Below are 12,471 nucleotides of genomic sequence, written 5' to 3' on the forward strand. Positions count from 1 at the left end.
TAAATCACCGACTAGACTAGAAAAGTCACTGGGGATGTTCTCCACTATGTAAACAACACCCATTAAGAACTGTCGTTTGACAAAGGGCGATGATGACACAGGATGAAGAGTCAGTCCTTAAAAGATACACATTCAGAATTGTCTCTATTTAGACCTCCAAAATATAAGTTGTGCAACTTTCTTTCCCCTGCTTCCCATTAGTAGTAAAGAACTTTAAGTTAATTTTAAAATGGATTTTCCATTTAAATTCCAAATTGCATTATTGCTCTGGTTTTAAATGATGGTATTGCTGGGAATGTGGAAATCTAGAATAGGAACTCTTAAAATATGTTGGTAACTATTTTAGAGCAATTTTTTCTTCTCAACTGTTTTTTTTCAAGCCTCTGGATGCAGATGTCCAAGTTTTAAACAGTCTTACCCAAATAAAAAAGTCCATTTCAGAGGGTTGGTACGTCTGAAGCCAATTAGTTCTCTAGTTACAGAGCTTTCCATGAAAGACAGAACAGACCAAAAACTTTAATTTCTAATGCAACAACAGATGTCCTTGAAAAGCTCCAACAAAATGAAAAACCAGCTGGTCACAGGCATACACCAAAAAAGTATATATTTTGCATGTCATCTTGAATTGCTCAGAAAGTATGTCAGGAGGATCATGTTCCCCAATACAGGGAAAACTCACCCAACCATTTAGTAAGTAAGCATCCTATTTCTGTTACACTCCAAAAGGAGAAAAAATAGGTGTAATTATTCCTAGGCAATGGTATCATTCTTTCTCAATGAAAGGTGGGAAAAAACTGCTCTGTATTGTTGATCTACAGAAAACAAATATTTGTATTTCTTAAGTTGGCATTGTTTTCATTTACATAGTAATGGTGTAAAAAACCAAAACCAAACAAAAATAAACCACCAAACTCATAAACATCTTAGCAGATGACAGCTGAACTTAAAGAAACTCAACAGTGCAAAAGAGCATCTTTGTATGTCTTTCTAAAGATACTACTTTCAAATTTGTTTCTGGTGAATTAAAATATCTGACATTAATTAAAAAGTGTGTAATTAACAGAGTAGTAAGAGAAAATCATGACAACGCTGACAATTTTCAAAAAGGTCCCTAATTCCACAGGGACATCTCAGTAAAGTAGTCAAGTTAGAGTTTCAGCAATATCATTTGTGAAAAGTCCTTATGAGCATGGAAAAAAGTTAAGCCTGAAAAGTCATTACTGAATACCATTTTTTATTAACAACACTTCAGATCACCAACAGAATTGATGTCATTTTGCTCTCAGATAATCAGTAGGATGATGGGGGGTTATACTTTTAAAAGTTCACATGGCAGGATTCTTGAACTGCATTTTGGTATTGGGCTTCTTCATCAAGCTGAAGATTCTAAACAAAACAAAAACATTATCAAAACAGACAAATACTCAAGATGTAACATAGTCCTTAGTTTATTCATTCATTTTCCACATTTTCACACAGGAATTGGCACCTAGATGAAGACTCTCCATCTTTATGTGTACTAGATGCTTGTTTATGTTGCACAGCATCTTCTATTTAACAAAGTACCAAGACATATATGAGACAGGAGAAGAATAAAGGCTCATTAAGCAGAAGGGCCCAGTTTCTCTCCCTGGCTCAATTACATTACAGAATAGCCAGCTGACTGCATCACGCAATTCTTACAACAGGGCTTCCAAACAGCCACAACATCCTCCGTCAGTAAAAACAAAATGTGATCCCCAGTCAACAGTAATCATAGTTTGTTGAGAACATACTGCTTAAAATGGGATGGCAAAGGTGTCACAAAAGACAGGTGGTTAACCCTGCTACTTTTGAGGAGCTATCTTCCAAGTTGTTAATATGCCAGAGTAACACACCTTCTTAGTGCGTTCTGGCAGCTTCCCCAAAACAGAATTCCTATCACCACTTCTACATCCTCAAACATGCAAGCTGCACTCATGCCGAAGAGTCCAATCCCCTATATAGATCACTTCTTTATGCCTTTCTCAGAGATCACTCAACACAAAGAACAACATGCATCATCTCTGCCAGCTTTAAGCGGTGAGGCTGCCTATGCTTCAAATACTGTGCTTGTCCCACACAAAGCTCAAGCTCTGTACCCCAAAGCCTGTCAAACTCTGTAGAAACTACAACACAAACTCTCCAGCTCTCTGATTCCATGTGCAGAACTCAATTGGTTGGCTTGACTTATGTTCCACCTGGTGACAACATGTACTTCAAGGTCATTTACTCAAAGTGAGCCTGAAAGAAGTCAACCGGAACAACGACTGAATGACACATCTCTTTTTCACACTGCAGCCCCTCTCCCAACATACTGGAAGAGAGGCTGTAGTTCCAATACCAGCTAGTCAAGCTGCACTTTGAGTCCTGAGAATTACAATTAAATAATTTTCGCCATAAAAGGTCAAACACGTCAATAAAACAGAGAAGCATCTCTTATTTTCCTCAGAGGCAGCAGTAATAAAGTATTCTGGAAGAACAAATAGTTCAGATTGAGAAGACTAAGCTAAAGCCTTAAGCCATCAGTTTGGAGCAGAGCTTAACCGTTGACAATACCAGCAGTTGGTGTTGATAACAAAGTTTAGCACAGACTGGCCTGCTTCTGAGTTCTGCACAGAGCAGGAACACATCATGTCCAGAGCACAAACAAGTTGGGTACAAATTTTTTATTTGGCTTTTTTATTTATGGAAAATAGTTACTATTTATTCCCTTGCCCATCAAAGAAGAAAAAGCTTACCACAAATTCTCCGTAGTCAAACTGGTGTCTTAGATTTAGATGGCTAACAAGATTTCTAGTAACTTGGTTAGTATCTGCCCAAGGAAGAGATACACAAATAGGACAGATCTGAATTGGGAAGGGGGAAGAAAGAGAATTTAAAAAGTTATTGGTAATACAAAATGCATTTAAGACATGTTCTACAGGAATAACTAGTCTATTACTCATTCACTACCAAAATACAGTAAACATGTTCACACAGAATCATAGTGTTAATTGTTCTTTTCCTCCACAGCTTAACATTCAAAAATTACTTTTCAACTTGTCAAATTTCTTAAGTTCTTTTCTTAGGAGTGGGGGATTATCACAGCTGTCTGTCACTCTTTTTGTCAATTTCTGTTGCTTACAATTTAGAAAAGATGGTGATTACTGCATCCTACTTATTGTTTGGGATGATTTTCATACAATTGAGATGATCAAGTAAGCCAAAAAACTATACAGATGAAAAGAACAGGAACTAAACAGATTTTTCTTTCACTCCCTTTGATTACCTTAGATTACTCTTCAAGTTACTGTAGGTTTCACATGAAACGATAATTACATTACAAATGGGATTCAACAAAAACAGTTCTGAACTAAATGAAGAAGAGTAAGTGTAAGACTCAAAACCTGAGCTTGCTTCACTTCAAGATAAATGTGACGGCTAAGTCAGAACCCACAAGAAGCTGGACAAGAAACATTTTCAAATAAAAGCCACTTATCAAGTTAAATAATGCACTGCATTAAGTATATTGTGTTTCTCAGACCACAGTAATCTTTACAGATATAGAGTAGCTACTGCACACATTTAAAATCGGTCACATAATTAGAATGAAAGTAGCTTAAGAAGCATAAATAAGCAGCTCTACTTACTACAGGAACTATCTGATAAAGATGTCTATTATTGCAGTGATCCAGCAAACGCTGTCTGGTAAAATTGGCTTCCTGGCATAGGGGACATTTGAAGGTTGGATGTCTACTGTAAACAGAAATAAAGAATATTAAACAGAGAGTTTCAGAAGTACTGTTACAGAAAGCTTAATTCATCTGTTATCTTGTCATTATTTTCCTTGATTTCAATAACAAAAACCCCCCACCTCACTGACAGAGCAACAGATCTAACGGAGTTCCACTGCTACTTCCAAATTGCAATTTTAGAGCATATTTATGATTTGTACACCTAAATGCATTCTTCCAAAACTCGACCTTCAGAAAATTATTTTGTTCCAATTGCAACTGCACCCTGTTCTTCCTTGCTGGTAATACCTTTTAGTTCAAATCCTTCAGAAAAGGACTGAAAAAACCCAAATTCTAACATATAGATGCAAATGTAGAAGAAAAGAGCTTTTTAATATTACTTGTGGCAGATCTTTGCGCTTTTTGTTTCTGTTTTGTTTGTTTTTTTCAAGTTAGTAAAAGTTTGCACTATGATTGTCTGGATCTATTTTAATAGTAACTATAGACAAATAAGCAGCCTACCTTGTTTCTCCTTGAAGTATTTGACTATTAGCCATCTCGCCATTATCAGATATTGCATCACTCCTGCTACTTTAAATGAAGAAAAAAAAGACAATGAAAATCAAGATTATTTTAGTCCAGTCTGAAAATTTTTAGAAGTTTAACAGTAACAGGAAAAACAAAAAAAATATATACACATATCCATTAAGTCCCATGAATTTCAAGGCAAGACATATAAAGGCACATATTTTAACTTTCACAACTTTCCTTTAGATCAAGTTATGTCTCAGCATTTAGGTGACCATTGGTGGGATACTACACAACTTTACAGGAAAGTGCTATATAAGACAACATTTAGTCAACAAGAATGGTAATGGAGACGACAGTCAAGTAGCTCAAAAGGCATTACGAACTACGTGAATTTAAGACAAGCAGCACTTTCTAAGTTTGTTTGACTTAGGACTATGTAAATAGACATTTAACTGGCATGGGTTTACACAAATAACTTACAACTTTTAACTACAGCAAATTTTCTTTTGCTGTGTACAAAATAAACTATTTCCTAAAGTAAGAGTGTCAGGCAAACATTTTGAAAAGTAAATTTGACCATCCATGCGCCTCTAGCTAAGCCAGAAGAAACTGCTCAGATACGCTGATCACCCTAAGAACATGAGCATTTACAATCACAAATCTGGTCACAGTACATTTTTTTTATACTTCTGTAATACTATAAGCACAGGTCTTGTACTGTGCCATGGTCAATAAATAGTGATATAACAATATCCAGACACTTTGGTGAAACATAGAGGAGAAAAGTAAAGAGAGAATAAACTGTTTCAGTTGGAAGGGACAAACAATAATCCCCTCATCCAACCGCCCGACAAGTTCAGGGTTGACTAAAAATTAAAGCCTGCTGTTAAGGGCTTCGTCCAAATGCCTCTTAGACACTGACAGTCTTGGGGCATTGACCACCTCCTCCAGGAAGCCTGTTCCAGTGTTTGACCACCCTCTCGGTAAAGAAATGTTTCCTAACGTCTGGTCTGAACCTCTCCTGGTGCAGTTTGAGCCATTCCCACATGTCCTGTCACTGGATCCGAGGAAGAAGAGCTCAGCACCTCCCAGCCCACTTCCCTCCTTAGGAAGCTGCAGAGAGCAAGGAGGTCACCCCTCAGCCTCCTTTTCTCCAAACTAGAGAAACACAGAGTCCTTAGCCACTCCCCAGAGGACATGCCTTCCAGCCCTGTCACCAGCTTTCTTGCCCACCTCTGGACATATTCAAGGACCTTCACATTCTTCTTAAATTGTGGGCACAGAACTGCACACAGCACCCAAGGTGAGGTGGCACCAATGCTGAATACAGGGAGACAATCATCTCTTTTGACCAGCTGGCCATGCTGTGTTTGATGCACCCTAGGATGGGATTTTTCCTCCTGGTGGCCAGAGCACACACTGCTGAGTTGTGTTGAGCTGCTGTCACTCAGTACCCCCAGACCCCTTTCTGCAGGGCTGCTCCCCAGACAATCCTCTCCCAATTTATATTTGTGCCTGGCTTTACTCCATCCTACGTGCAGAATCTGGCGTTTTGACTTGTTAAATTTCATCCCATTAATCACAGCTCAATGCTCCAATCTATATGGATCCCTCTGCAAGGCCTCTAGTCTCTCAAGAAAGTTAACAGCATCTCTCAGTTTGGTATCACTGGCAAACTTGCTAATGGTGCATTTAACTCCTGAATCCAGATTGTTGATAAACATATTGAACAGAATTGGCCCTAGAGCTGAGCCCTGAGGAACAGCACTGGTGACCAGTCACAAGACAGATGGAGCCCCATTCACTAGAATCCTTTGAGCTCTGCCCTTCACTAGTTCTTCACCCAGTGCACCATGAACCTGCTGATTCCACAGTTGGACAACAAGGATGCTGTGAGGGACAGTATCAAAAGCCTTACTAAAATCCTGAAAAACTACAGGCATTGCCTTCCCTTCATCCACCAAGCAGCTGACCTTATCATAGAAGGATATCAAATTAGTTAAACATGACTTTCCCTTTGTAAACCCATGTTGGCTGTGCCTGATGATTGTATTATTCTTTAAATGCCCTTCAGCAGTACTCAGTATAATCTTCTCTGTAATTTTTCCGGGGACATTGCTGCAACTAGTTCTGGTAGCACCTTCAAGTTCTGCTTTCAATATACTGATGGGTTGAAAACCAAACAGAAGTTTAGACTGCTAAAAACAGAAAACAGATATCAAAATAAAGTGAATAAAGGACCGGCTATATAAAATTAAGCTCCACAAAACTAACATGTAAAAAAAGTCTACAAAAATAAGCAAAAATCCTCAGTCAAACCAAATACATCAGTGAGAATGTAGGCAAAAGAAAATTCTTTAGCTCTACTGCCTGAAAAACAAATGGTATGTGGCACTTGTACTTTATGGTGTGTAACATACTGGAGTTCCTTATACATTTCATAAGAGATCAGTTCAAAACAAACTCAATCAGAAAGCAAAAGCTTGCACAGTAATGTTTTGAAACAGGATACCTACTAAAACAAACTTTGGGAAGGGGGGGCACGGAATAAAAAGTAAACTTCCCTGTGCCTAAATATTATGAAATCTGTTACAAAGCAAGCTGCTCAAATGCTGTCAATGCAATGAAAGCAAGCTACTATAGACTTTTCAGGAGAGTCCCTAGAAGACATTCCAAACCGTCATGTAGAAAGGTTTTCTTCTGAATGCTAAGAGTAAAGAAAAGGACCTGGGAAAACTGTCATTTTCTGAAGCACAAAAATGTGGACAATAATTATTGCAAAAAGAAGGCATGCCCTGGAAAAAAACCGCTTTCCTTGGGGAGTAGGGGGGAGCAGAAGACGCATTGTTGTAGAGAAAACACCCTCATTACCTGTTCCCTGTTGAATCCTGAGAAATCTGTAAGTTTGGAATAATAGAAGAAACACCATATTCATCCTGATACTTCTTACACGTTTTATAATGCTGTCTCATCCATGAAAATCTAACCTGTAAATGAAATGCCAAATTGTTGAAATTATACTAAACAATCCAGGGACAGAAGGAAGAGGTAATTCTGCCAACAGAAAGCAACGCATGCAGGATTATTTAGACATCATATGCAGCAGAAACTAGAACTCTCAGCATGAACACTTTCTTCCCCAACAGGAGATCTTCAATTCCTTTTTCCATAGAGCCTCTGTCACTCTGTGAGACTGGAGAACATTCCCACTCCCCAAACCCCCAACAGCCAGGCAACTGAGAGAGCTCTCTGAGGGGTGAAAGATGAGAGTAAACTCCATTTAACTGAAACAAAATCACAGGAACTACATCTCCCACATCCAGGATCAGTAACTGATGAGCTATGACAAAGAGGGGCCATGAGGACGGGATAAGCACCACTGCTCCTTCAGTCTTCTCTGGCCTGCTGTTACCTTGTGCAAAGCAAAACTTTTTTGCATTAGCTGTGTTCTGAGAATACGTAACTTTTCTAAGAAAAAAAAAAAAAAGAATAAAAAAAAAGGTGAATGAACAGCAACTTAAGGCTGCCTATCCAGCTTAAATGCAAGATAAGAAAATGAGTTGCTTACATTTGTCAGAAGACAGTTGTGCTGGACATGCCCTAAATCAGAATTTCAGCTCTGACAGCACTATCAGAAAGTGCTTACAGGTTTAGAGGCTGAACAAGATCGCATCTCACATGCCTGTGCCCAAAATTCCATTAAACTTCTTCTGGGGATCCGTCTGGTTCTTCCTTTCAATTTACCAACTTGTTATTGTTTCTTTCTCCCAGTTTTTCATCCTAGTGAATCATGTGGAACAAAGCAAGCAGCTCAGCTTTCCACTAGCACTAATCTGCACATTGGCAGAACCAAGCCCCAAGTGGAACAAACAAACATGAACACAACTACCTGGATGTGATGCAATTTGTCATAAAAAAAATGTGCGGCTGAAATCCGGCATCTGTTTATATCAGAAAAGAGATTATTCTCTATTTCAGTGGGGGTCAAGATTTCACCCAATGTTCTGAAAAGAATGACCCCTTTAGAAGCAAAATGAAGAAAACATAAACAGACTGACAGGGCAGGGGGAAATTACATCTGGTTGTATGCACACCGAGGGTAATCAACCCATATTTTTTCATTTTAATTTTTAGCATGTCTTTATGCACTTCATTTCCATAGTGAAAGTTCCTGAGGATTTCCATATATCTGCAACTTTCATTTTCAGCTGTCTTACTCTCCTTTTGCTAGTTTTATAGCTATATCTGTTTTTTGCATTGTTTTGGGGAAAAACTGGGACTCCACTTAAAAAGTCCTTATAGAGAATGCAAGACACTCTTTCGGTTTATGTCTGTTGGCACACCTGGCAGGCACTGCATGCCTAGTATATACACAGGCCATACAAAGCTAAGTTCAAACTCCTATAGGCTCTTTAGCTCCAAGACAAGAATGACTCACACTAGAAGTGTGTCTGATCAAAACCAAGAACAATTCATCCAACTTTATAAAAAGTTTTACTCTACCTGCTTCTCACAGCATCTACAGCCCCCAGAAGCTTTCTTCATACTGTTTTCAACATCTAGAGCCCTTTTGGGATATGTTCTTTCTTTTTTAGTCACGCTCCCCCGGCAGAGAGGACAATGTGTTCCACTTTCTCTGATAGCTGTCAAGAAGCACTTCCTGCAAAACCTAAATTGAAAAGTTACGACAAACACAGGTTAGCAAAGAGAGTTGGGTACTTGGTCCTTGGAGAGAGCTGGGTGATTATTAGGAAAAAATACATATACTAGAGTAATAGTCTACTGAATACAAATCTTTATAAATATAAGCAAAATGAAATAATGGTGCTTACAAATACATATGCGGAAATTAGGGGAACTTAGCAATGCAAATTATGTAAAGATCTTACTATTTACTGTCTAGTCTTCCTGAGCTGCACACCAGATTGATCATTAATGAAATATTAAATGGTGCAGCAGGCACGTGACACTGGAAAATCTTATCAGAGTAACTCCTGTTTACTGTCCTCAAGCAGAGCCAAAAATCCTGCAAAGCTTTATTTCACATGTGTTTCCACAGATTTCAGTTCATCAGCTTTCGCAGTTCTCCTCTCACTTTCTTTTCCTCGTGTTTCCACTGCCAAAGCTTTTATAGAAAATAGTACTTTGCAATTAAGTGTTCCCCTGAAAAACGCAGATTAGGTGAACTAAAAAGACAGAAAAACTAAGCTGTGGTCCTTGCTTGAGAACGAACAGGAAACTATGAAGTTAAAACAACGCGAGTTGGGTTACATGCGGACGGTATTCCCACCGGCAGTAAAACTCGGGCAGCAGCGGCCAGAGAAGCGGGGGCTCGCTTCGAGAGGCGCCTTTCCGAGCTGAGCGCTCCTCGTTCGCCACAGAAGAGAGCGGCGACGGGAGGCCGGGACGGCACTCGGCACACGAGCCTTGGCGCCAGCTCTGGGCGGGGGCGCCTCGGTCCCCGGGGCGGCCAGGGGGGAGGGAACGAGTCCCGCGGGTCCCGCTGCGCGGCCCGACCCGACCCCTGACGCGGCTGCCGAGGGTCTGTGCGCCGCGGAGCGGGGACAGAGGGGTAACGGGCGGGGAGCCGGAGGGGGTGAGGGGAAGGCGTGTGAAGAGGGCAGGGGGCTTGGGGGCAGGGAGCAATACCCACACGTGCTGGCAGTTCGCGGTCCTCACGGGCGTTTTGAACACCTCCTGGCAGACGGGACAGTAAAAATCATCCTCGCTGAAGCACGCTGCTGCTGCCGCCGCCTCGGCGGCTCCCTCGGCCATGGCAACACGTCAGGGCCTCTCCGTGCGGATGAGGAACGAGGAACAAGCCCCGCCCTGCCGAGCCGAGCCGAGCTGAGCTGAGCTGAGCTCCCCTCCCACGGGGCGCCGCCAGGCAGCCCCGGGACACGGCGCGGGGGCGGAGGGCGCCGGGGGTCCGGGAGAAGATGGCGGGTGGGCACCGGGCGCCAGGTGGGAGGCCGGGCCGCGATGGAGACGGGCGGGGGAGCGGGCCCGGCCTGCGCGCCGCACGCCCCGCCCTCGCCTTCCCTCCCCGGGAAGCGCCCCCCGCCGCGCTCTACCTGCTGGTGCCCGCGGACGGAGCCGCCGCGGCGGGTGCCGCCTCCCAGCCGCAGCTCCGGCCAGGCGCCCAGCGGCACCCACTACCCGCCGCCGCTCTCCCAGGGGTGGGCAGGGGCGGGACCGGGGCCTGGGTTTCCATGGCGATCGCCCGCCGGCCCGGCGGAGCTGCTATGACACGGCGGGGCGGCCTCCCTTCCCTCCGCCCCGCTCCGCCCCGCCCGGGAGGCTTCCCCGCTCCGCCTGCCGCTCTGCGCCGGCCCCGCCATCCCCCTGGGGCCCGCGGCTGACGGCGACCCGCACCTCCCCTTCCGTAGGCGGCTGAGGCCGTGACGCCGCCGGGCAGAGCCGCGGGCCCGGCGCTGGTGGAGTGCCGCTGTGGGCGCAGGTGGTGCCACCCCGCGGCGGGGCGCTCCCTAGTGGGGCCGCCGAGCCCAGCGGGGCGTTGGGCACCGGCCTCAGGTTCAGGCCTCCGGCCCGACACCGGAGGAAGGCGCTTAGGACCGACCTCTGCACAAATAAGTTAACAGTGAATCCGTGTCTGCCCTGTTTCTTGTTTATTTATAGATTGTCTGACAGTAGTGGTAACTTTCTGCAGTCGTTCCAGCAGTATTAGTAATATTTGGGGCTGGTTTTCTGCCTCTGAGTTTTAAAAAATCAGCAGTATAACTGCACTTTTCATCCAGAAAAAAGAATTACAAGAATATAGCAAAATAGTAATGCCAACGAATTTCTCCAGGTAGAGGAGACTTTGGACCTATTAAGCACATCTAGCACTGACCTCCTTTGAGCGAAACTCTTGGCAGACAAACAACAAAACAGGATGTTGGTTAATACTTTAAAAATAAATGGATTATTAGATATGTGTTTGGGGGTTTTTTTAAGAATATCTTAATCGGTGAGTTCATGATAAAACTAAGATTCAGGTTCAGCCTGGTCTCATTACATATCAAAGATGTGGGAAAAAGGCTGAGGAGAAATGGATCCACCACCTTCTTTTCCCATATGTCCTTGAGACCACAGCTGTCTGTACCATGGCGAGATGTTCAGAGGAGATCATGAGGTGCAGAGATTTCCCTGTCTCTAGCCTGAGGTTCGATTTTCGGGGAAGAGAGAGCATAAAAAACTAAGAGCTGTGGTTCATATATGTCTTCAACTTCCAGCATTTCAGAACTATTTAGGCTTCAGATGTCCATCAGAGCTGCTGCTTCTATCTGCAAGTGATCAGCCGCAAGAGGCAATGGCCATGCTGCCATCCAAGCCCACGGTTTGGAGGGGAGAGGGGGAGCTGCCAGAAACAAAGCTGAAGCTCAGGTCTCCCTTTCAGGTGAGGATGAGGGGCAAACCATCCTGTGAAGAATGCTGGCTTTATTTTCTTATTCATCATCTATCTCAATTACTATTCGCTAAAAACACTAGTGTCTTTCTAAGCAAAAGCAGAGACAGCAGAGCAAAAGCCAATGGCTGCCCTAAAGATATATTTAGTTTTTGATCACATGGAGGCAAAGTTTGAATACCTCTATGTACCAGGAGATCTGAAACACTGAAGGGAAGCTGGTCCTAATTGATGGACACAATGTAAGTTAAGTTGCCTGGGCTAGTGTAGTTACTGCTCATGCTTCAGGTCAGGAGAAAATCCAGTGGAAAGGACAGAACTCCATGACAGGGATTTCTCAGGAGAGGACAGGCCAGGGATCTGAGGTGTTGTGGTGAGACATCCTCTGGTAACTGGGGATATGCTAGCTCGGGTGGTTGCTGCTCCCCTGTGCTCATCACTGCTCTGTTTGAGGCTGTTATGGGTGAGCTGTTTATGGGCTGGCAAAATCCCCATGACTGTTTAAAGTGTTTAATTGATTATCTTCTTCCCTGAAATGAAGTAGGAAGCCAGACCAGTAGATTGGAGTAGTCACGACAGGCATTGGGTGGCAGCTGGTGGCAATAACCTCTTCAACAGTACAAGCAGAGCCAGAAGAAGACACAGAACTACACCTTATGTGGTAATACCGTGTGGAACACTTGTGTGGTTTTGTGTCAGTTAAAGCTATACCATAGCTGTATAGCCAGCTCAGGTGTGCCCTATCCATTCCATGACAGTACATTGAAAGGAAGAGTTACAGAAGCCTCAGTTCAGGTG

At 43.1% G+C, this 12,471-nt stretch overlaps 1 protein-coding gene across 2 annotated transcripts; it reads right to left on the reverse strand.

The window, feature by feature from the left end:
• Positions 1–1,277: 1,277 nt before the first annotated feature.
• RNF138 (ring finger protein 138) lies at positions 1,278–10,074 on the reverse strand. Of its 2 annotated transcripts, XM_080339787.1 has the most exons (7): positions 9,919–10,074; positions 8,769–8,934; positions 7,137–7,252; positions 4,257–4,325; positions 3,651–3,756; positions 2,760–2,867; positions 1,278–1,386 (listed from the first exon to the last, which is right to left on the reverse strand). In XM_080339787.1, exons 1-7 carry the CDS (start codon positions 10,038–10,040, stop codon positions 1,318–1,320), a joined length of 756 nt encoding a protein of 251 aa, XP_080195913.1. In that variant the 5' UTR covers positions 10,041–10,074; the 3' UTR covers positions 1,278–1,317. The 2 variants fall into 2 exon arrangements, with proteins under 2 accessions (XP_080195913.1, XP_080195914.1); XM_080339788.1 differs by lacking the exon at positions 4,257–4,325.
• Positions 10,075–12,471: the final 2,397 nt, after the last annotated feature.

This window comes from Nesoenas mayeri (assembly GCF_963082525.1).
Source record: "Nesoenas mayeri genome assembly, chromosome: 2".
Classification (NCBI taxonomy): Eukaryota; Metazoa; Chordata; class Aves; order Columbiformes; family Columbidae; genus Nesoenas; species Nesoenas mayeri.